We start from the raw sequence: 25,413 nt of genomic DNA on the forward strand, positions 1-25,413 counted from the left end.
GAGAGGTGGCTTTGCAGTCAGGTTGCCTGGGTTCCAGCCTTGGCTCCAACATCCCCTGCTGTACGACCCTCGGGAAACCATCTGGGAAACCAGACCTCTGTCTCCATTTCCTCCTCTGCAAAGTTGAGACAGTCACCGTCCCTGCTGCAGACGGTGCTGGGAAGACCCGGTGGGTACTAGTGGCTAAGTGCTATGGAACCGTTAGCCACGGTTACTGTTATTTAATCCCTCCATCTCATCCTCATGCTTGCCCTTCCCTTCTACTCCTCAGTTCTCACCCTGGAAGGTGAGGTCATTCACATACAGTCTACATGGCTCCATAAATTCAGCCCCTCAGTCTGTCTACCCAACATGCAGACAAGGAGGGAAAGCCATGTTTGCTTACTGCATTAACCTTATTTCATATGTATTTCTTGAAAATTAATGAAAAGCTGATTAATGCATGACTAGTAAATACAAATTTTTAAAAAGACACATGTCCATTTATTTTGTTGAATTACCTCTAAGTGCTTTTCTGACACGGGGAAAGGGGGATGTAATAAAGGGAATACAGAAAGTCTGCAATTTTAGGATATTCACTCTTAAGAGAATCACTGAGAAATTCTAGAACTAGTTTCCAAAAATGGGAGGGGAAGATGAAGGAATATGAAAAACAATGCCCCCAAGAAAAGCTAACCAAATGCATGTGTTTATGTCTAAAGAAAGGGACTGGATGCCATCTCAATTATGCTAAACTAAATTAGGGATGCCGGAAAGGCCCTCCACAGGTGTTCCCCATCTCACCCGAGAACAGAACGAAAGCCAAGGGTCACTGACGGCAGAATGTGACACCTACGTTCTACAGGGCAAAGGTTTGTAAGAAAGAGAAACTACAGCTCGTCCATCTTACAAATCCTGTCCTTGGAAGAGAAAAGATAACTAGATACTTGAAGATCTTCTGAGAGATGCTGCCGAAGCTTATCGAGTCACGAGAATGAAGAGAATCTTGGGGCCTCTGTAGCTGCTTTTGGGTATCACCTTATGGATGAGTGTTCCTGAAGCAGATGTTTCTTCTCCCACCACCTGCAGAGAACGTGGCTCTGAGGCTGCCCAGAGCACGCAGACATTTTGATAGCTGGCTAGGAAATCACACCATTTAGGTAAAAACCAGCTCTCTGAACGTGAGCTTGCATGTTCCACAGATCTGAGGATTCCAAATCTAATTTACTTCTTTAGTTAGAGAAGCTTTCCTATCCTGAAGATATGACATTTTTCTAATTGAGAAAAGATAAAACATGTTTCCCAAATTGCTGAGAGGATAAACATATTAATAAATACATCAGGGAATCACTCTGAAAGATAACTACATACTAGTGATGGGAAGAGTGTAGACAAACTAGGATGGGGTTTTCTGAACTATTTGGGATACATTGCTGCAATAACATTAACACTTATTTTGCCCTGAAAAAGAGTGAAAGATAATAAAGATGAAATTTTCTGCTAAGACACTCATTTTGCTGGGAAAATGCTTTCATCTAACCCAGGAGTTGGCAAAAATTTTAGTTGAGAGCCAGACAGTAAATATTCTAGGTTGATGGGCCTTGTGATCTCTAGTGCAACTACTCTACCCCGCCATGACAGACAGCAGCCAGAGACAACTGGGAAACCAATGGGCGCGACCGTGTCCCAATCAAACCTGATTTTCAGAATCAGGCAGCGGGCTGCGTTTGGCCCACAGGCTGCAGTTTGCCAACCCCAGACTTAACCAGTTCCACATACAAATAATAGGACTGAATAGATCTGCAGAAACCCGGAAGCAATGGGTATGTCTGCAGTAGCCAGGACGCCTTTACAAGGCAGGTGCGTTAGTTTTATACCTATTTTGAGTGCAGCCAAAGCAGATTATTGGGAGGAAGAGGACAAACTACTCCACTGTGGGAGACAGATGTTAACAATAAAACAACAACACCAACAACAGCAACAAGCCCCACTTGTCAGATCTTGAAGTTCTAGCGAAATAGTTGTAAATCCTAAAGAGACAGAATGAGGCCCACGGCAGACGGTTTCAAATACCGCAGCAAGGAGGAAGGAAAACCTGCAGCACATGACAGGCAGGGTGTGAAGTCCATTAAATAACAGCCACGCCAAAGCTCTAAGCTTCTGAGAGCTACTAACTCATTTAAATCTCCCCAGAAAACAATGAGGGGGATGCTATTCTTTACTCTTCTCATAGAGGACAAGAGTGAAAAGCAGAAAGGTCATGGAAGAGCTGGGCTGGGGTCTAAACCCAGTGAGTCCATACGATCCAGCTAGTCCACTTCTGCGTATTTACCCAAAGAACACGAAAACACTAATCAAAAAGATATATGCACCCCTATGCTCTTTGCAGACTTGGAAACAACATAAGTGCCCATTGATGGATGAATGGATAAAGAAGATGTGGTATATATACATAATGGAGCACTACTCAGTCATAAAAAAGATGAAATCTTGCCATTTGCAACAACATAGATGGACCTTGAGGGTATTTGCTAGGCAAAATAAGTCAAGATGGAGAAAACCCAATACCATGTGATTTCACTCATGGGTCGAAGATAAACAAACACACACACAGACACTAGAACAGGTTGTTGGTTACCAGAGGGAAAGGGGGCGAGGGGAGGGCGGAAGAGGTAAAGGGGCGCATATGGATGCTGATGGATGACAACTAGACTTTTGGTAGTGAACACAATGCAGTCAATACAGACTGGAGAACATACTTGATGTACACTAGAAATTGATGTACACTTGAAATTGATACAAAGTTATAAATCAGTGGTATCACAATAAAAAAAAAAAGGAATGAGCAAAATGAAAAAAAAGCCAACCCAGTGAGTCCAGCTTCCAGGCCTGGGCTCTCACCGCCAATTTGGGACCCAAGCACTGTTCTGTGCCTGGCGCTGCTCAAAGTGTTTATGCTGATAAACACATTCACTCATGCGAACCCATTTAACAACCACAGGGGGAGCTGCTGTTAGATTTCCCATTTTACAGATGACAAAACTGAGGCCCAGAGATGGTGAGAGCCATTGCTGCAGCCACTCAGCTCTCGAGGTCAAGGTCACACAGCTGGTAGGCGGCAGGGCCCCGGAGGAAGCCCCGTGAGCCAGCGCCATTCCCTGCTTTGCTGCACTGCTGCTCGATGGACTAGGGCTTCTCCAAGGCTGGCTTTTCCTGTGGGGCTAATCTAATGCGAGGTGGTTATGCAATGTGGCTTAGTTCTAAAGAACCCTAGGAAAAATGTACACATTCAGAAATTTCGTGAGCATTATATATCTTAACAGCAGAGTTGCAGATTTTGTTATGTGTACATATTTCATACACATATAAGCATGGAATTCATGACTATAGGTAAAAGTTTTGTATTTCTACTTTATGGCTAATTATCCACATGGAGCAGTGTTTTGCAAAGTCTTTAATGATTCTGTACTGAATCACTGTCAGAATACTTAGGGCCATGCTCTTTCCAAACGGTTTTCTCCTTAGTCATCACGACAGCCAGATTTTCTGTTAACATCTGAAATATCTCTTCCTGCTCCTCAGAAGAGCCCATTAGTGATGCTCTAGGGAAAGCCTGTGTGTCTAACATGAATTTAAACATTTCACAACTGATTTAGGTTCATTTTTCTTAAAATAAGTGACCTTCCCGCAGGAGATGGTTTAATTCCCGTCTCAAGGTGCAAAATGTAACTTAAATCATGGCCGAGTCACTAGAAACTGTGTTCCTACTCACTTTCTTTGGATCCTCATTTTCTTGGGAAGGAATGTCAGTTTCTCATTGTATTACAGAGGCGGGACTCTCCCCACTGTGGCTTCTTCCTTCTATGAGAAGGATTTTAAGATGATGGCATCCTTCCTCCCACAGTTTCAGGCTTTTCTGGCAGTTCGCTTCAGTGTTTCTTGGATGTTCATTCCTAGATAAATACTTTGAAATAATCTTCTCCAGACTCACGAGTCGATTTTCTAAGAATGCGTTCCAGGTGGCCTCATCCAGCATATCTGGACGGCTTGAGCCCGGACGCAGCCTCTCAGTTCCTGAGGCTCATGCAGTCAATCAGTTGGGGGCGCTGCAAGGGCCTGGGCCAAGTGGGATTGGTCAATTAGGGCTGACCAACGGAGGGCTTATGTACCAGGGTTACCTGGAATCACCATAAATCCAATGAGTTTTAAGAGAGAAACTAAAGAAACCAATTTAACACAAACACAAATCAGATCTGCAAGCTACCTGACACCCGGATGAAATCAATGCTAATATCCTGCCCAGATTTTCCATCACATTCTTTGCTGTCAGGTAACAAAAGAGACACAGGAAGAATATAATGGTCACACTCGAGTCCAGGAGCTAGCCACATCACCTTCTGAGTGGATAGCACACTGAAACTAAACACAACTGGTGACCTCATTTCTCTGCTTTTTTTGTTTTAATTTATGAAGGCAGTCATGACAACTGAATGATGGGGAACATGAGGCATAAACCTACATAGAGGAGTCTAGGTAAAGAATTTAAAAGGAAAGGAAAGAAATGACAGCAGACGTGTGAATATTTACCGGAGTTTACACAAAACGACAGCAGGATTTGATTTTTTACAATGATTTCTAATAATCTTTAAGTTTTGTCTTTTAAGCTGTCAGATAGTTTCCAAAGTGAGGTCCAGGTGTGAAGCCACCGCATGCTGTAGACAACTTTGCTGGCCAGTAGGTGCCATTAGGCCAGGTGTCTGCCAAAAATATATGGCTAACATTTGATGTTGGAGTCATCTTTCTGGATAAGGCTGGAACGATTCCATTCTCTGCAGGAAGGAGTTCTCACCGGGGCACCCTGAGATTAATCGGGTCCAGGAAATGAACACATGGAGTATGTAGAACAATATTTATGTAACCTCCTGGCTCCTGTCCCTGGGAGACCACCTTTCTCAGTCGCGTTCATTCTTCTTCAAGACATCTGCAGATTAGTCACTTCTTATTTTCTCACTAAGTCTTAGATACCCATTGCTTGAAATTTTTTCTTATCAAGTGGGTCTTATATATTAGTAAATACTCGACGGTTTTAACACTTTAAAATATTTAGCTAAATAATATTGCTAGTTCTTTAGTTAACTAAATAGCTATTTAGTTAAATACTATTGCAGTCTTTGGAATCAACTTCCTAATGTAAAGCTTCAGATATCATGTCATGAAGCTTATCAGACGAATCGTGTTGCAAATGTCGTATTTATCTACTGCTCTTCAAAACATCAATGCAGGAAGACTAAGGACACATGAAGAGAAATGTACTATACCAGTATCTCATTAATGATATTTGCTACATTATAATTGGTATAATTTATTAGCCTGTATTGCAAAAAAGCCTAATGATTCAATGGTATTTACATTACCTATATAGGCATAAGAAAACATTTTATATTTAAATGGTTTCACATATGCTCAGTATTCTTACAATGGGTTGGGGCAGGGAGAAGCCCCGTATTTAAAGAGCTCATTCTCTAGCTCAGCTGGTTTAAATGACTCAAATTGGGACGGCAGCCAGCCAGTGTAGCATTTATGATAATTTATTCCAAAATATCTTCCGCAGAACATAGGAACGACGTCTGGGTAGTTTGGACAGTGCTATGATGTCTTTCTTAAACTGCCCATATGATGTAAGGTCTACATGTGCACAAGTAGCCATGAGAGAATTGCGTTAGCATTCACAGACACAGGAAAGAAAGCTGTGGGAAATCCAATTCTTTGAACTAAATAAGAGTCTCCTGAAGAAGGAGAACAGTGAAAGCATCTGAAAACACTGAGAGCAGTGCAGGCTAAATGCAGATGTCTCACGTGTGGCTCCTTGTGTATTATGGTCTCACAGGCTTGAGATGACACTGCACAAGCTGTGCAAAATCTCATTGTTCTAAAGAAACCAGTATATATTCCAACACCTGAACCATGCAGTGAGATGATCCGAGCTGATGAATCCAATGCCACAATCCCTCTAGCCTATTGAGTTCTAATAACACTAATAATGATGGCTGTGTTTAATGAGATGCTTTATCTCTATTAAGATTTTAATTCTCACAACAAGTCTATATGGTAGTTATGGTTATTACACCCATTTCAGAGATGGGAAATTGAAGTGAATACCAACTAACGTGCTCCAGGACATGCAGGAGCAGCATGTGGTGGAGCCAGAATTCCAGCACAGGCAGCCTGGCCCAATGCCTGCGCTCTGGACCATCTGAGAGCCACCATTCAGAGGCCAACTGGAGGTACCTCACATGTATGGGTCACAGTGTGGCTAACTGCCAATTCCGGAGAAAGCTTCACAGGCATCCTTTGCTTCAGACAGGATGGCAGCATTGTCTATAGAGATTAATAATGCGTTGTTGATCAACAGACCAGATTCTGAGCTAATTTCTTCATTAAGCACAGGTAGGCCACACAGCTATTTGATGGGTGTGGTGCACTCTTTGAAAGCTTTATAAAGAAAGCACACCTCTCTGAAACTTTTCTTTACATTTCCATAGTCCTGGTGGAGATTTTGGGAAAGATGGTGCAAGGGAGGCAGTAGACAGATTCCTTTTCCCCAAAACAAATAAATGGTTGAGAAGCTGTGAACATATCAAAAGAACCGAAACAAAAGGACTACTCACATTACACCATCTCTTTTTGCTTCACAAAGCTCTTGGGAAAAGTAGACCACAGAAACAAGGCCAGGTGGAAGGCAGTCAGCTGGTCTTGGGGTCTACAGAAGACGTGTATGCAAATGGCCTGGTCAGAACGGAGCTGAGAAAAAAGAGACCTCACCTGGAATCTACGTGAAGAGTATCAGGCTATCCTTCCACCACCAAAATGCACACGCCAGAAGGATAGATAGCACTCAAAGAAAGATTAAGAAAATAAGAAAATATTCTGGAAGAAGACTTACTTCATCAAACATAATTTCACAAAATAGATGACACCGTCAGGAAACTTAAAAGAGTAAAAATTCTATGAAGCAAGATGTCAAGGAAGAGATAAGAGGACAGAATGACATTAAAGGGACCCAAAAAAGAAGCAGAAGAAAGACAGTCCCAGAGCAAGGAGTTAGGAGATCCACGATTTAATGATCCTTCTTGTAAAATCTCCTTGAGCCATACTCCTGCTGGCAGGAAAAGATTTAAACTACTGAACTTGAGAATGGAAGGCTATTGTATGAAAGGACTGGCAAGGGCACTGGATCCAATGAAACAGACAATTAAGTTTAAACAACTGTGGTCAAGATTACAACACAGAATTAACATGTTATCATTATTGAAAGGATAGAGGTACATGATATAAAATAATAATTGTATGAAAGCTAAATTGAAATGAGAAGCCTACAAGCAATTACAACAAAGAGTGGGGCCTGAAGTATCAGGAGGAGAGAATGAAAGAAATAGAAATGTGTTAATTGCCTTATTTTACCCAACAGTGTTTTTATAGCTTTAATTTGTGAAGTTGATAAATTAAAAAAGAGTGGCTTAAGCAAATTATTTTAAATTGTATAATAACTCTACTAGAATTAGAAATATATTGCATATTTCCTAGGTAACCAAAGGGGGAAAGAAGAGAAGACCATAAATCAAAAGTTAGAAACCTAATGGTAGAGAGACATTAAATAATTATGAATAAGAAGCAAACTTAGATGAAAGAATTAATATAAGACTTATCTATTGAAAGATAGTACACAAATAAAATCACAGACCAATCTTATGGAAGTGTATGCAAATCATAAATAAAATACTATCAAATTAAAGCCACCAGTGCATTAAAGAGCGCACAACGATCAGCTGGGCTTCATTCTGGGGACGCAGGGACGGTGAAGTTCATCGCACATCCCAGGCCTTGTTCATCTCAGGCGGTAGAATGAGATGTGCTTTTATTTTCTTCACAAATTTACTGTCACAAGTGCTTACTTCTTTAAATGATGAAAATGTGTCCCAGTGTAAGTGTCCTCAAGTGACCAGGGCTGACACAGCGTCGCTTACATAAACCCACAGAACTCACTCAGTGTGGTCCGTGCTGCCCCTTGGCTCCTTGAGATTACATCATTTGTCTGTAAAGCCCACGGACCTGTGCATCTAGAGAAGGATGATGTTCTTGTTCTAAGGAATATTCTCCAAGGTTCTCTGCCTCCAGATCCTGAGTTGATGGTGTCCTGTGGGCTTCCTGGTCATGGAGTTGGGGAGGAAGCATGGCTCTTCGCTGTGCTACGAACAGAACCTCACAAACTTTAAAACAGATTTGTCAATTTCTTTTCTTAAAATCTCTCCAAGTTTGCTATAAAACTGTTATGTCAGGAAGAAAAGGGATTATTTAGCTAAAATTCAGTAACTCCCAAGAAAATAGAAACAAGTAGAGTTACCATAATAAGATAAATAAATTAAAATGCAATAGGCAACTTCTGTCAAAGAAAGAGCCAGCACTTAACTGTGACAGTGTGGACACATTCCAATCAAGACCGGGAAAAAGAAAGGACGCACTTCAGTATTGTTCTGGACGCATGTGTTTGGGAGCGGGGGTGAATAAGAGGTGTAAACAGGAGAAAAGGAAGTCAAAATTCTCATTATCAGTTTAGGATATTAGAAATATAAGATTACTACTGAAAAAAATTGGAATTTTTAAAATTTTAGTGTCTGGTTACAAAATTAATATTTTACACTACAAAAATATTAACTAATTAAAGTACAATTATATAAAGATTTCATTCACCATATTAATAAAATTAAGAAATATTCAGGAAAAATATAATAACTCACATTCACTTATATAAATCAATCTATGAAGTGTTCCTGAAGAACACAGTGACCAAATAGAGATGATAAGAGAAAACTGGTTTCTGGTAGGTAGCTTCCATATTTTCGAGATTATGATTTTGTCTAAATTAATCTAATAATACAATGTAATCTCAATAAAATTTCAGGAGGATTCTTTTTTATATTTTAATTTGACAACATTAATTTCACCTGGAAAAAACATTCCAGAAGATTCTAAGACAAGTGGTTCATAAAATGCTAGTCATCAAACAGTGACTTTCTGGCACAGAAGGACAAACCAGGGCAACAGAGAAGGCCATTAGGGTCAGTCAAGCAATTACACACGTGGATTTAAGCTGCGATAAAGCTGGCCTTCCAAATCTGTGGGCAGAAGATGGATTTTTCTGTAAATGGTGTTGGACAAATCGCTGAGCATTAGAAGAAAGATTGTGGAACTCTACTCTCTATTCTTTATGTCAAAATTAATCTCATTTTGATCAAAGTCAAATATTTAAAGTAACCAAAATGTTTGACGAGAATATGAGTGAATATTTCATAATATTAGAGTATAAAAACTTTTGAAGTAGGCTATAGAAACAAGAAGCTATTAAAAGGACATGTAACCTTCATTGCATACTAATTAAAAAATATTATGTAAGAGTAACAAAGAATGTGTCTGACAAGATGCTATAATAAATTTCCACATATGATTATTGGGAGAGTGAAGGAAATATGCTGAGTGACAAACAGTTTACCATCTGAACCAGGCCACATTTGAAGGTGAAGGGGCATTATTGGTTACAGAGGGACAACAGGAATTCGATAACAGTGGATACGCCGGTCTGTTCTGGGCCAACTGGAATGTATGGTTGCCCTTGTTATGGGTCTTTTGTTTTCTATGCTATACATATGTATATGAATGAAGATACAATGACATTAAAGCACATTAAAAACCCAAGGACAAATAAAAGTTTCAGAAAGGGGGAGGTAAACCTAAAAACCAGTTCCCAAATAAAGGATTAGGAATCAGAATAGCAGCAGACTTCTCAGCAGCCACAGCAGAAGGAAGACAATGATGTCATGCCAATAAAACTCCAAGGCACAGAGAATTTCACCCTGAATTCCTTTCTCAAACTCTCTGTCATCGGTAAAGCCTCAAAAAGTTCCACTCCCCTGACAGCTGAAAGAGGTTGTTTCCCACACATAGTGGTGTAACCCAGGGCAGACAATGGCCAGGCATGCAAGAAATAGCATATTCCACATCGCAGAGAAACAAGGGAAGTCCCAGGATGACAGGTCCAGGTTGGAACAAGAGACAGTGGCAGCGGGGATGAGGTCTCCAGGGCTAAAAAGAACTAGGAGGTTCTGAGTCATGCTTGGCAGTGTGGGGAGTACCAGAAGAGGCACCTGACATCCTCACCTCCTCTTCATCCCGTCCAAACAGCACTTTGTCTGTGTGGTCCCGACCCCCTGCACCTCCTCCTCTCACCGCTCCCATCTCCTCTACCTGGCTCTATTTTTTTTCCTTTTTATCCACAGCTCTTATCATCTTCTAAAATATGTCATCATTTAAAATATATATTATATTTTTTGTTGACTGTGTATCTCCCCCAATAAATTAGTCAAGGATGGGGACCTTTGTCTGTTTAGTCACTACTCTATCCCAAGTGTCTGGCACATGGCAGACACTCAACTTATATTTATTAAATGAGTCAATGAACTTAATATATCTTTTGATGTTTATGTAAAGAAACCTAAGCAGGTAAAATTCAGGCAATTATTAACTTTCTGAAAAATAAAATTTTATATACAAAAGGGCACAGAATCAGGGTATTCTACTTAACTAGCAAAGACTAATAAATAATGATGTGAACAATGATTACTAATGGGATATAACCATATTGGAAGGATGGAGGCAAAGGAAGTTGGTGCTAAGAGTGAGCTTAGTGGTGTAAGAGTGACAAAAAGTGATGCAAAGGGCTACATACTCCCCTGTGATGGAAAAGAAAATAATCTTTAAAACCAACAGATAGAAAAATGGTAGCTAGGCATATTATTTTGAAATATTGGAATAGATTCCAGAAGAAAGAGCCAAAGCAACTGACATTGTTGCCCCCGGTCAGTGGGATTGGGGATGGTTTGGGTCGGTGGGGCTGGCACTGCGATCTCTCATAATGAGCTTCCAAATACAATGTGACTTTTAAACTATCTGCATATAGTTACCAAATAAACGAAAAATCAATTAAAATAATAGCTGTAAGAAGCAAAAACTTAGATTTAGTTTTATTGTTACATGCTGTCAGGTTGGCTCTGACTCCCGGTTACCCTATGAATGAGGGATGTCCACAATGTAGTTTAATTGTTGAATTTTGAGAATTTAAATGGATTCTTCTCTTTAGTACTACTTTTTATTAAAGCAATATTTAATAAATGCATCAAAAAGTAAAAGTCCCTTATTGTCGGAATTTTGTTTGACATAAAATTAAAATAAGACGCTGCAGCAATGTGGCAGCTGGACGGGGAGGGGAGTCTCGCGTGGACTCTTGTCTTGTGTTGGGTCCAGACAAATGTAAACACTCTGGGAGATTGTGGTCTTTCCTTTGTGGTGATTACATTCCTGGTGACCACAGTCGTCTGAAGCAGATTGAAAGTTTGTTTTCTGTTTCAGGTCTTTTTGCCCTGAACTTATATGGAACCTGTAGGAAAACAAATCAAGTTGAACATAAAAATGCTTTATGCTGTCATGTGGTCTTGTTTCAGACTCTGTGACATCATTTCTTCATTGAAATGAGGTCTTGTCTTGAAAGCGGTATTTGAATTGAAAATGTAACTTATCTAACCAAATTAATTTGAGGATCCCTTTGGTTCTGGGAATATTGTTTAAAAATTTATGCATGCCTAAAAAATGCAATGAAGGATATGTAACATTTATCCAAAACTTTATAAATAAAATAAGGACTGCGTAGGCAGAAATCCAAGAAAAAAAGGAAAGATGAGAAAAATCTAAGATTCAGTAATCATATTCAGAACTGCGGCAAAATCTCATAGCCCTGTGATAAGGTGAATGCATAGGCCTTATTTTCCCTCTAGGTCTTAAAGACACTAAGGGGAGATTCTCAGTCTTTACAACTGGTGGATACACTTGGCGAAATCTTGGTTTACAGGCGACATTGGAATGATGACGCATCAACATGTCAACCCAAACTAACCTGAATTCTTAAACAAATGCTCATGTGAATTACAAAACAAATTACTAAATTCCTGCATCACGTTCTGAAGTCAATTAGCTGGGTTTCCCTCTTAAGCTAAAGCTCTTTCAAGGTTACATGAGTTCACTAGGCTCATTTGTTCAATTTACCCAGCCCTGTAAGGTCAGTAATTTTTTTTTTTTTAATTTAGTGAAACTCTTTTTATCATGGGGTGGGGGTTGGGTGGGATGGGAATGTGGGCTAAAAAGAGAAGAATTATGGTGGGAAAAATGACTTTTCCTTTCAAAATGACTCAGGTAGCTTTGCAGAGAGCAGGAGATAGCCATTTCACAGTTTGCCACGTGGTACCGCCTTGTAAGTTTGGTCCGTCATCTTAAAGAACCCTCCGAAGGCTCTACAAGTCAGAAGCCCACTTTCACAGAGGTCACTATGGAGCATGTCTGGCTGAGCCATCCTGCCAGTGGAGCATGCAGAATTTCTGAGGTGCCAGCAGAATGCAGCCCTTAGAAGGGCTCCAGTGCGAAGCAGCAAAGAAGAGCCACTTCCGCCCTCTCCCATGCCCTCTCCTACCTTCCCCCAACTTTGACGTGCTCAGTTCAGCCATGCGCGTTCACCTTTAGGGGAGAAATAAAGGATGGGTTCCCTCTTGCCCTTCCCACGTTCACTCCTGAGCTCCGAGCCCTGAGCAAGCTGGGGAGGGTGCACGCTACCTTTGAAGAGAAGGTCCAGGATTGTGCTGGATGCTATGGCCTTGGACCTCTCACAGATTTAAAAAAACCCCAAAGACAGTCTTTTTAAAGTGTCTTCCTTTTAAAAACCTACTTTATTACAGTTTCATTTCATGTCATGTACCAGGAATTGATCTGGACACTTGTCACCTGTGTTCCAGCATGAAAAGAATATGCCTGATTCCTGAGCATAAATTCAGGCTGATCTCACGAAATACCATCTGCAGCCCACCCAAATTTACGAACTGTAGACTTAGATAATCTTCTCACCACATCTAAACACTGTCTAAAATTACCATACTCTAACGAGTGAAAGTCACGGTGTCTTGTCGAATAAAACAGAATGATTTATAGATAAACTGAAACATGGAGAGTATACTGTTCAACTAGTTCTAGAGGACAGCAATATAAACATTCCGAGTAGATGGAACTGTTGGAAGTTTGAAGTGCTTATTTCCTTCTCTTTGCATCCTTACTGTCTGTGTTTCTCACATGGTTTTGATTTTTTGAGCTGCATCATTGGGTGAACACGTGATTTTTCCAGGACTGATGCTCAGAATATTTGACATCCTGTGCCTGGCTCAGGCATGGGCTAATCAGAAAAGACACCGAGCGGCATGAGCTGACACCAGCCCACAGGCTGCCCCAGGGGTATGGACACTCATCAAACATGGGGCTGCACTGGAGAGATGTTTGTCAATCAACATCTCTTTCAAGGTGGTGCCTAAAGAAGAGTTTTTAATAATCAATTTTGAACTGACAGAATGATTCAAAAATACTTGTTCAATTTTCAGCTCAAAATTCAAACAGCCATCCTATTTCCCTTCCCTTGGTCTTGCCCTCCTGAAAATACAATCCTGTTCACAGCCACTGGTTTCCAACACTCCAGCTTGTCTCTGCCCCAGGGCCTTTGTACTTGCTGCTCATCTTGGCCGAAGCATTCCCACCCTCTATTTCCACCTGGCTCCTTCTCCAACTCTCAGAGAAGTCTTCTCTGATCCTCTAAGGAAACAATGCACCACCTCCTAGATCTGTCACTCTGTATCATGACTCAAACCTTGAAATGTACATATCTGTCTGTCTCTTGACCATCTGCCCCTGTCAGCTCCATGGGTCAGGAGCCAGTTGCAAATCATCTAGAAAGGTGGCAGCTTTCAGGTCGTCACTCAGTAAATATCTGCTGATAACTAAATATACATTGTAGTTAATATGGTCTCTCATACTAAACCCTGTGTTTTGAATAGAGAAGAAATGTGAATTTCTCTGTGATATTGTTCAGGAACGTATCCTTCCAGTGCCATCTGACTATGCTGTTTAATTACATCAGCAAACCTCCTGTTTGGAGATCATACAGAGGTAGATTCAGCCCAACTCTGTCACAGAAAGTGACAGAGTCTCGATAAGGAACATCTGGACAGATTTCACGTCACTGTACGTGGAAGCCTGTCTGACTGGCTTGTGAGCACCGGTCCAGGATGGGAATCAGTGCAGTGAACAAGAAACTGAAAAACTTCGCAATGTTCTCCTCACAGAGCATGACGCTTGTTAAAAGGAGGCCTATGTGAGTATCTCGAAGAAACAGGTGACACTAAGGCATATTAACTCTTAAGGAACACAGGGTTAATGAAGCAGGTTTGTTCTTTGTCTTTTTGTTTGTCTTGTTTTGTTTTTTGGCAAAAAAAAGTGCAATATTAAGCTAGCAGCCTTACTGGGGAGGAACAGGGCTCTCTTTCTAGGGCCGGCCGCGCTGGGTCCTGTTTCCTGGGCTCTGCGCTGCCAGCTGACTGCACCCCATGCAAACAGCCCCTGTGCTGTCAGGAAAGCTTGCAGGGAACTTGGGGGCCAGCTGGGCCTCCCCATGACCCACGATGCCAGGGTGTCTTCTGTCTACTGTTGGGGTCCTGACCCACAGATTTCTAACACTTCTCAAGGATGTATACAGAGAACTCAAGCGTTGTTGCATAATTGAGCTGTAAGAAGATTTACGCCAGTTTAGGCCTGCCATAGTTCATTTAGTTTTTTCCATAAATTACTTATTTCTAAGAGTTTTACAGTAATCATGTGTGAGAGATCCTGGGTATTCTTTTAAGTTATATTAATTTATATTATGATCTGTTTTATTTATTTTTATCAGAAAGCAGTGGTGTGAAAAGAGAATATATAACTCCCAGCAGTAGTGGCAATAAAAGCGAATAAAGAGAATTCTACAAATTCGTTAGAAAATAGCAGAGACATGAATCGATAGAATGCAAAGAAAAGGCGTGGTAAATAGAAGACACACAACGAATTGGTGGACCTCACTCCAGTTATGACAGCCATCACAACTCATATAAACAGATAAAGCTTGTGTGTAAAAAGTTACATTCTTGGTTTGATAAAATCAAAATCCAACAGAAAAATTATTTATTCCAGGTGTAGAAAAACCTAATAACACAGACATTTAAAAATAAAGAGAATGAAGAAGTGGATGGCAGGCCGCAAATAAGTAAAAGGATCAAAGATCTACTGCCATCATGTTATTTCAGAAAAAATAGATAATAAACTGGAAAGCACTGTTAGGGAGAAGGATGGGCATTGTCTAACAATAAAGAACAATTCGTGTAGAAGTTATAACCTTACCTGAAAGCATAAAGTAGAATTATAATGTTAATTATAAAAGAAAATTAACAGGACAAATTGAAAAATAATCATAATGTGAGATTTTAAAACATTTTTCTCAGAAACAGATTTACTAGATAGACAAAATGTCAGAATATACCTGAATAAATGACAAAGGAGCTTGATATAATTGTCATCTCAATAACCCTACTCCAACAGAAAACACAGGCTCCTTCATTCCCACAGGAAATATTTATAGAAACTCCCATTCCTAAGCCACAGGGGAAGTCTCGAAAATGCTAAAAGTGATATAACTTTAACTCTTTCTTTGATCTCAATGTAACAACATCTGAAATAACAAAAAAATTTACCCTGAAGCCTCCACACATTTGGAAATGAAAACCCCAATAATTCTAAATAATTCACCAATTAGAGAATAAAGCAATGGTGCCTAAAACAATAGATTGTGTTCTCCCCACAAAAGTCATGATTTTTAGCAAAGCCTCAGTTTTCAGCAAATACTTCCAGAAGCACTGATTCGTATGCTCGCAGTGAATATCTGGATGTAGACGGAGATTTGTAGTAAAGTCTATTCTATCTATCAACCTGTCTATCTATCTACAGCTCTGCTATTGATCCATCTGCCATGTATCACCTACCCTATCTTCTAGCAGTCTACCAATCATCTATCTATTTATCTATATCTATCATCTAATCTATCTATCACCTACATATTCTTTCTTTCTATCTATCTGTACGTTTGTTTTTCATTTTTATTCCAAAACATTTGGAGATATGCTACAGTGTGTATTATTACGAGACAGTCATGCTGTGTGTGGGGACTCGATGAATTTGCGTCAATCATACTGAGGCCTGGAGACCAGAATTATGAAAATACTATGAAAAATTTAGATATTATTTAACCTATGTAACCAGGCAAGTTGCCTGAAAAATAGAAGTATTTCCAAGCTGTCTTTCTGCCTTTCTCATATGAATACATAAATAAATAAATACAGACATATAAAGAAACAACAACAAAATATACACATGCACCAAATTAAAACAAATAAACCAAAACAAACAAGCAGACAAAAAACATCCAAATACAAAATAGTCTACAGAACTCCCTAAGGCAGATTTTCAGGTGTGAAATGACGAATCCCAATCTGGACAGTTAGCCAGTTTTTATATCCCCACTGCTTCTGCAGTGGTTTCTGTGTTAATATTTCAGTGACTGAGGACATAAGTCAAATCAGTCTTGCTTACGGACAATTTGTCCACATTGGTAACTTGATTTTCATTAGAGATATATTCTAACAAGTGTCTATACCAGCTTGAATGTATTTTAAATGCACCGTTTTGGTGTTAAGTGACATCTTTCCTGGGGGAGATTCAGCAACACGCCATCTTTTAGACTGAGATATTGTCACACCTGGGTGAGTTGACAGTTTCAAGTTGCAACTTCTGATGGCAACACTCCTGACTTCCCTGGTGAACGGAGAAGGTGAGGTGCCTCTTCAAGGGGGTGGGGTGTGGGGGCGACTCGATATCTGAAGAAGAGCAGGGCCCGCCGCAAGGAGGTGGCTCCTCTGGGACCACAGCATCAGGTTCCCTGACATGGCCGGGCGCCCTCCCCCAAAAGGACAGAGGAAGCTTTGGAGCCTAGAGAACACATCTTAACAGTCTCTGTAACGCCCTCATCACGGTTACTTCATTCACCCGCGAGTGTTCTTAAGTTCAGCAAAATTGGCACCCATCCCGTAAGTGCAAAGAAAATAGGAGGAGAGAATTGCACCCAGTATCTTGTATCCTTCACATCTACTGCTGTGGTGTCACAAGAGAAATCCATAATCTGAAGCCATTGTAGGATAGCGTTCCAAACTCAAGAGGAATATAAATTGATTTACTAAAAAAAGAAACATTCCAGCACAATTCCAAAATATTCCAGAAAACAATGTTGACAGAGAAGTGGGCTTCTGGGTAGGACTATGTAATTTGTGGAACCCAGTGCAAAATGAAAAAATCACTAGGATTTCACATTGGTGGTAGCAGAGAATTAAACCAAGCAAGGACCCTTCTGAACACAGGGCCCTGGGTGACTGTGCAGGTCGCACTCCCAGGAAGCCGGTCCTACTGCTGGTTTATTCTCTGTTACTCAGATAACTAAAGGCACTGAAATGCTCCCTCCTCTGGCCTTCCCAAGGGTCAAACCCTTTCATATGTAGGTAGCACCTCTGTCATTAGGGTTCTTTTCATTCCCTTGTAACCTATACACTATTGGGCAGTTAATATTTTCATGGCTCAGATCTAAAAGAGATGAGACAAAATAATTATTGCGCCCTTCGCTGTCACTGACAGTACTGCATTAGTAATAAAGTTATCCTACTGAATCTCATCTTTTATTTCTGCAGTGTGCAACCAAATGAATGTAGTCATTGACCGAGGTATCTTGGTTGTCAAAGAAACATTTCTGCCAGTGGGTTTGTAAGGAGTCAACAAAGTGTAGGCAAAAATAATATGACCATCCAAATATCAGGTGAAAGGAATACAGAGAGGGGCTACATTTGTACAGGTTCCTGAGGAGAAAACAAGCATGGGATCACTGTGTTTTACCTAAACTCTTACTCTGCATTCCTAGAAGAATGGAGACGGAGGGAAAGTATCCGTTTACCATCTGGAAAGTATTTCCTCCTGTATCTTCCATCCATGGTCCAGGAAGGCATTCTATTAGTGTTTAGGCTTCTTAAACGAGATAGTTAAGATAAATGACATGAAGAACCACTCCATTTAGATAAACTGAGAAATACAAAGGGAATAAATATCTGTGTGATTTATAGCTTGTGTTTCCAAAGCAAATGATAAAAATGCCTGGTTCATGCTAAAACGAAGACAGAGGCGGCTGAGCCGTGGGAGAGCTGCGCGCTGCTTGGACGTTTCCAGCCCAGCCTTGCAGTGCACCAGGAGGGGAAACCGGAGGCTGCGTGTTGGCTGCGCTCCATCCCAGAGGAGCAGCTGGGAACTGCTGACGCCCCATTATTTAGCCATGATGCTCCTGCTGGCCGAAGCCTCGCAGACATTTTAGGATCATCTTCCTCCAGTAAGGAGACTCCTGGACTCCTAGCACTCTGCCCCCTGCAGAGATTTATAACCTGAGGGGTCCCATCAGGCTAACGACCCGGTGGCTTGACAGGATTCCAGTTGTGTGAGCCACAGACACTGCCCGTGCATGCAGTTGGATGCTGACAGAGGAGGTTAGGAGTTTGAACCAGCAGGGCAGTTTTTCTTTTTCATTTAAGTTAAAAATGAGAAGCCTGTGGATTAAGATGTTTTAAAGATTCCACTCTCCAATTCTTTTGGGACCCTCCCTCAAGTTGGACACGAAACACCACTTGCACCCTCTTGCATCCTGCCATTTAGTCAGCCAGAGACGTGGGAGGATGTGCCATTGTGCTCCATCAGCGCAGCTGCTCCCTTGGGCTCTGTGAGGCCGCCAGGAGGAAACAACAGGAGGCCTGTGGCTTGGAGAGGGACCGGACCCCTCCCAGAGACAGAGTCTAATAAGAAAGACACACGCTTTCATTGTCAGAAAAATGAAGCCTGAGTTTTCTGCCCACTTGATCAGGCATAAAAAATTGTCAGTATTCTGGGCAAGAGAGAAACGTACCTTACATTTCAGAGGAAAAGGAAACAACTTTAAATTAAGATCTATTTCCCCAATTCATTTGTTAACATAAAAGGATATTCCACAAGGATTGATATATGTCATGTGGGTTCATTTTTCTGTGCTTTGTCATTGATAGTTTTGCTTTACAGACTAAATAAATAACTGATGTGAATTTGTTTCTCCTTTTACAGCAAAAATGAAAAACAGCCAAGACGTATTGAGGGTTCAGCACGTGTCCTGCGTTAGGAGCTTTTACGTGGGTTCCCTTCACAGATCCTTACCTTCTATGATCCAGGTTACATACAAGGTGGGCACACATGGGGGGATTTGAACCCAGGTGGGTGGCTGCACATTCCTAAACAGGTGAAATTACTAACCTACTAATACATATATTTACAATAGAGCACAAGAAAGATCTTTTTTTGAAGACGTCAACAAGCATGAAGGAAAAGGGGAATCGCAGACATAACCCATGAAGCCTCGGGGGAAGAAGCAGGGTGCCCGCCCTTGTGAAGGAGGGAAGGCAGAGCGCGCGGGGGCTGGCGGGTGGGCTGTGGTGGGAAGAAGGCTGGTCATCCCCTGATCCCCACCTCTGAGGTCTGAGGTCATGGGCCCAGAGTGCGGGATGGCGAGAAGGAGGAGTGCTGGAGGAGCCTGGAGGTGATGGAAAATCACTGTCCTGGGAGGGAGCCGGTGGCCAGGGAAGGTGTTAGGATTGCCTGCCATCCTGAGGAGGCCATGTAAGACCGCAGCCATACTTTTCAAATGAGAATGTGGGCTTGTGAATTTTCTGGCAGCGTTTAGCCGCAGAGCTCCACGTGTGGAGTGGGTGAGGAGTTGGGTGTAGACAGGCTGGGTTTTCCAGGGACATATAATGGAGGAAGAGTTTGGCAAGAGGGTTAAGCCAGCTGGCGGGAGAAGGTTACAGCATTACCTGTGGACTCTAGACTGGGGAGAAGGGTATGGGGGTCCTGAACAGTGAGGGGTGGAAAGACCAGCTACCCGTGAGACAGAGGGACGACTGGAGTGCGGCTCCAGGAGCGCGTGAGCGGCAACGACAAGAGGCGGTGACCAGCATGGGGTGTTCAGACCGAGGTTTTACAGGTGAGGCAGGTAGAGTCAGGAGAGTGGCTTAGCTGCACCAACAGACACCACATCACCACGGCGCAAATACGGGAGGTTGCCTTTCCCTTTCACGTGCAAGTCTGAGCTGGTAGGCAGTTGGGGGGCAGGTGAGAGCAGCTCTGCTCCAAGAGGTCCCCAGGGATTCTGACGCCCTCCATCCTGTGACTCCACATCCCCTGCAGGTTGCCCCTGCCCACAGGGCTGGAGCTCTCTCACACTAAGGCCAGCCCTGCCGCAGCCCATGGCGTGGGGAGAGGAGGAAGAGGAAGCAGAGCCTTCGCAGGACACCCACGGAAGGAGCCTGCATCACTTGTGCTTGCATCCCGCTGCCCGATGAAGAGCTGGGAGGGAGGGTGGGGAATGTCTAGCTGGGTATCCATGTGTACGTCCGTCTGTGTGTGTTTGAGTGAGTGAGCGTGTGTGTGAGTGTGCATATGTGAGAGTGAGTCTCCTTCCCAACCCACATTCTCCGGGAATCTGAGCTTTATTTAGAAATATCTATGGGCAGCAGTACCCACGACAGGACGAACGGGATGGCAGACCCCTGGCTTTCTGTGGCTCTGTCTTGCTCACATGCACGCGTGCAGCACACTCTAGCAACCCATACTCCCTTTACAACCCGGGAGGGCTTTGAGTGGGTTCTTCTAACTGGTTTCATTCAGTAAGAAAAGTTAACAATAGTGGAGGGGATGGCAGTCTATGAGAGAACACATTACTGTCCCCACAGTCTGTTACCTCTCCTGCAGCCTGCATTGATTAAAGGAAAAACAAAACAAACTATTATAAACTTCCGCTCTCATTCACAAGGTTTCCCAGACTATTTCCCAGCCGAACATACTTTTTTTTAACTCCCTCGCTCAGCCAGTTCTTGGGCTTCTGCCTCTTTGCTGTTCTGGGTCACATGACAGTAGTTAGCACTTCTAATTCTCCAGACTCAGGAGCTGCAAGGACTCGCCAACTATATTTGCAAAACTGTGAAACCTGCTAGATGAGCACGGCAGTTCTCACCTGGGAGGACAGGCAGACACCTTGCAAGGCGCCACCCCTGTGCCCGGCCGGGTGTTGGGGTTGCAGAACGACGTATTTACTTGAAACCTCAGGTCTCTGTAGCAGCCTGCTCTGGTGGTCATCTGCCCTGTATGGAAAAGTGAAATGCATAATAAAGACTCACAGACATGCCTCAGGCAGATGAAGAGCCAATAAAATTTCTTTAAAAAAAAATCTTAAAAAAAATCTTTACCATCTTGGCATGTCTTTGCATTAATGACCAACTGGCCAACTATTGATATTCTACTTTTTTGACCTATCTTCATGATTTTTATTAGTGAATTTCATCAATTCTAAGATGCACGTATTTTCTTCCTACATTTTAACATTTTTAAAATCAACATATGTCTTGCAATTGATGCCAACATACATCTGATTAAACATACTGGTTCTTTTCTATTGTTTCCAAAGTTGGAGACACCAGTCATTTCTCAGAAGAAACACAATACTAAATATGTCTGACTTGTGTGTCCATTGGAGAAGTCACAATAGGAAAAAAATCAGTAATAAACCAGAAAGAAATACAGATAAAAAAATAATAAGCAGTTCATAACCAGAGACTCCACAGAGCTAAATATTGCCAGGGTTGCAAGCCCAATGATGAACTTTTCACAATGACTCAGGTGTTGAATCAAACGAGGTCAATGGAAATGAAAGTGGGTTTGATTCTCAGCCTCCATTTACATCCTCAATGCTATTTAAGGCTTTGTCAATATTTCAATTCATTAAACTTACCAAGAAAAGTACTATGACTTATATGAGGTCTCTAGAATAGTCAGCTTCATAGACACAGAAAATAGATTGATGGTTGCCGGGAGCTGGGAGGAGGGGACGGGGAGTTAGTGTTTAACGGATGGAGTTTCAGTTTGAGAAGATGGAACAGATCTGGAGATACACAGTGGCGATGTTCGCTCAGCAATGTGAATGCATTTACTGCCACTGAACTGCACACTTAAACGTGGTAGAAATGGTAGGTTTCATGTTATGTATATTTTATCACATAAAAAAAGGGACTGTACCTAGATATACGTTTTTGAAGGATGAGATTAAATAGTTCATCCAGTGGAGAGGAAAAAAATAAAGGAAGAGAACCAATCTAGTGTTGATTTAAAATTAACACAAGTAACACACATTAAGATCTAAAATGATTCTATCACTATGCCTGGAAAAACTGACAGAGTCATGCCGTTCGTGTGGCCTGTCTGTCCTCCCTCCTAGGCAGCCCAAGCTGTGGCACAACTCGGAATGACGTCTTGCACCCAACTTGACTCCCCCATCAGGCAGATGGTGAAGGAAGAGACCAACGGAATGGTGTCAGAGGACAAAGCCACAGGTTGCAGTCTCCACCCACAACCATCTCTGACCCTTGGCTCAATAGGAAGCCATATCCTTCTTTCCTTAAGGAAAACTAAAAGTCTCTAAAATATACGCTGGAAACCAGTTTGACACTTTGGCTTCATGTTTTCAAAAGGAATAAGGCAAGTCAATGGGGAAAGTTCTATTCTCTAGAGAATCAGTTCTCTTAAGTGACAAGAAGAAGAGGAGAGGCCTCGCAGGGTCCAAAGCAGGGAACCACAGCGGAAGCTCACGGTCGGAGCCCCAAGCCACCCACTGCTGGGTTAGCCCTGTGGGCGCTGATGAAGGACAGGGGTGTTCACTTAGGCCCTTGCAGTTTTTGTACAATTATTCAGCTCTCTGCTAACTTGACACAATCGTATTTTTACCCAAGTTAAGTAGTTTTTATTTGGTGCTCACCAACGTGAATTTTGCAATTATTTCTTCCCGATTTTAACGATTTCTGATCAGGAAGGGCTTATTAAAAATGATTTTGATAAAGGTGGTGAAATACTTCTGCAAAAGTATAAGAAAATGTATTTAGACATCTTGGCAATCTTGAAGGAGAGTATTTCTATGAAAGCACACGACTGAAATCGCATGTAATGAGTGCCCCTACACACTAACGTTAGGAGGCTCAAGCTGGCGTTCAGTGAAGATGAACCTCAGTCCCAGAAGGAACAGAATGGTAATACACATGAGCATTTCAAGCACTCCAGCAGGTTTGCAGCCCCAACGTGTGTTCTACTATATAGATTTAGGAAAATTAAAGATGAGCTTGGTGACTCGTGTGGGACAAAAGAGCAGAAGGTGAGGCCGCAGATCCCCGAGTGTCACAGCTCTCGCTCAGTGCGTTCTGAACAAGGCTCAGGTGTTCCACAGTGGGCAAGAGGCACGAGCAAGCACCTGCAGGATTTAGAGATGCAACGCACATAACGCGCAGGCTTCACACTCCACTCTACCGTGGAAGGAAGCACATCCCAGAAATCAGCCTCTCTCAGTGTCTCTGAGATAGTAACAAGCCAGCCATGTGACCTGTCACGATGTCACGCACGGTACTACTGCAAAGATGCACTGAGGGGAACAGAGCCCACACGTCTCACATCTGAGGCCTTGCAGTGGTTCGTGCCCCCAGGGAGGGAAGAGCAGGGATCTGTCCTGGATCCTCTTCCATTTTCCCTAAGTGCTCTCCCAGGGGTCGTCCTTACTGGACACAGCAGATGACCGACAAGCCTACGTCTCCAGCCCGCACCCTCTTGTAGCTCTCGCCTAATGTCTGCGGGCCACCTCCTGGACACACAGATACACAAATATATAAACCTCAATTTCAATGCAGGCTTCCTCAAACCCACCTGCCCCGGGGTCAGTGGTCTCTGTGTGGTCAAGGGGATGTCTTTTAGCTCCTCCACCCCCCACCTTAGTCCAGGCACTCCTCCTCCAAGTCCAATTGTTCAACTGATACCAAGGACATTTTCTTTAAAAATACACACATGCACACACTCATGCTGCTCCCAGGTTAAAAGCCTACTTTTCTTTTAAAGCTCAGACTTCCTGGCCTTGCCCTTCCGGTCCTGCTGTATCCCTGTCACTCTGACCTCCTGCCTGGTCCTCCGATTCTCCAGGCCCATCCGCATGCTGTCTCTCTACCTGGAGCATGGTCCTCACTGCCACCCCCCTGGACATACCTGGCAGATTTCTTCTCATTCTTTAAAGCAGACCCAAACACCCCCTCCAATGAATTCTGAGTTAGCGGCTCTCAGGCTCCAGTGTGCACCAGAATCCTCGTTAGTTGAACGCAGAGCACTGGCCCGCCTCCAGAGTTTCTGAGTCAGTAGGTCTAGGATGGGGCCCACGGATCGACATTTCTAACAAATGCTCAAGTGATGCTGATGCTTCTGGACCAGGGACCACACTTGGAGAACCACTGTTCTAGGCACAATCAGAGGCCACCACTTCTACATCTCAGATTACATAGGTGTCATACAGTAAAAAATAAATATTTGGTCTCTGTCGTTGGTTCCTGGCATACAGGTCCTAAATCCCTTGGGATCTCTGAGTGATAAGAATGTCTTTTTTATGCTAATGAGATGACTGGTGGCTGTGGCCCCTAGACAGCTTTAAGATGGGGCTGATCCCCAGAAAGATCAAGGCCTGATTAGAGGGTTGGAACTTTCAGCCCCCTCCCTGACCTCCAGGGAGGGAAGACAGACTGGAGTTCGAGTTCAATCACCAATGGCCAACGATTCAATCAATCATGACTGTGTTACGAAACTTCCCCAAAACCCATAAACAACAGGGTTCAGAGAGCCTCCAGGTTGTTTCTACGAGCTGGGAGGGTGACGCGCCCCAACTCCACAGGGACAGGAGCCCCTGCACTTGGAACCCTTCTGGACCTCTCCCTATGGACCTCCGTATCTGGCTCTTCACTCACATCCCTTACAACAAACCGGCGAGAGGAAGTAAAGTGACTCCCTATGTTTTATGAGCCATCCTAGCAAATTATCAAACCTGAAAGGGAGGGATTTAAGGAACCCTCAACTTTGTAGCCAAGTGGGACAGCCTCTAGGCACCCAGCACTTGCAACTGGTGTCTGAAGTGGGGACAGTCTTGTGGGGCTGAGCCCTTAAACCTGCGGGGCCTCACAGAAACCCTGGGGAGTTAGTGTCAGAATTGAACTGAACCATAGGACACCCTGTTGGTGGCTGGAAAATCAGAGAATGAGTGCTGGTGTGGAAAAAAGCCATGCACTTGGTGTCAGAAGCGTTGTGAGGAAAGACAGTTCATAGCAGGCTGGCTCAGGTTTATGCTCATGTGTCCTGGGAAAATGGTAATAACCCTTCTCCCCCTCAAACGCATCCCAGTTTGGGCAAGACATTATATGGTGAACCTGACGACAAGGTTCGATTAACATACACATGTCATCCCTAGGAACGAAT

At 42.7% G+C, this 25,413-nt stretch overlaps 1 protein-coding gene across 3 annotated transcripts in view; it reads right to left on the reverse strand.

The window, feature by feature from the left end:
• The window catches only part of ADAMTS16 (ADAM metallopeptidase with thrombospondin type 1 motif 16), a 156,080-nt gene that overhangs the window by 27,118 nt on the left and 103,549 nt on the right, over positions 1 to 25,413 (reverse strand). For all 3 annotated transcript variants that reach the window (XM_044779502.2, XM_014828468.3, XM_044779500.2), the window contains exon 18: positions 21,104 to 21,230. In XM_044779502.2, coding sequence (XP_044635437.1) covers positions 21,104 to 21,230 — 127 coding nt within the window. The remainder of the gene's footprint in view (positions 1 to 21,103; positions 21,231 to 25,413) is intronic.

The sequence above is a fragment of the Equus asinus genome, chromosome 10 (genome assembly GCF_041296235.1).
Source record: "Equus asinus isolate D_3611 breed Donkey chromosome 10, EquAss-T2T_v2, whole genome shotgun sequence".
In the NCBI taxonomy this organism is placed as follows: domain Eukaryota; kingdom Metazoa; phylum Chordata; class Mammalia; order Perissodactyla; family Equidae; genus Equus; species Equus asinus.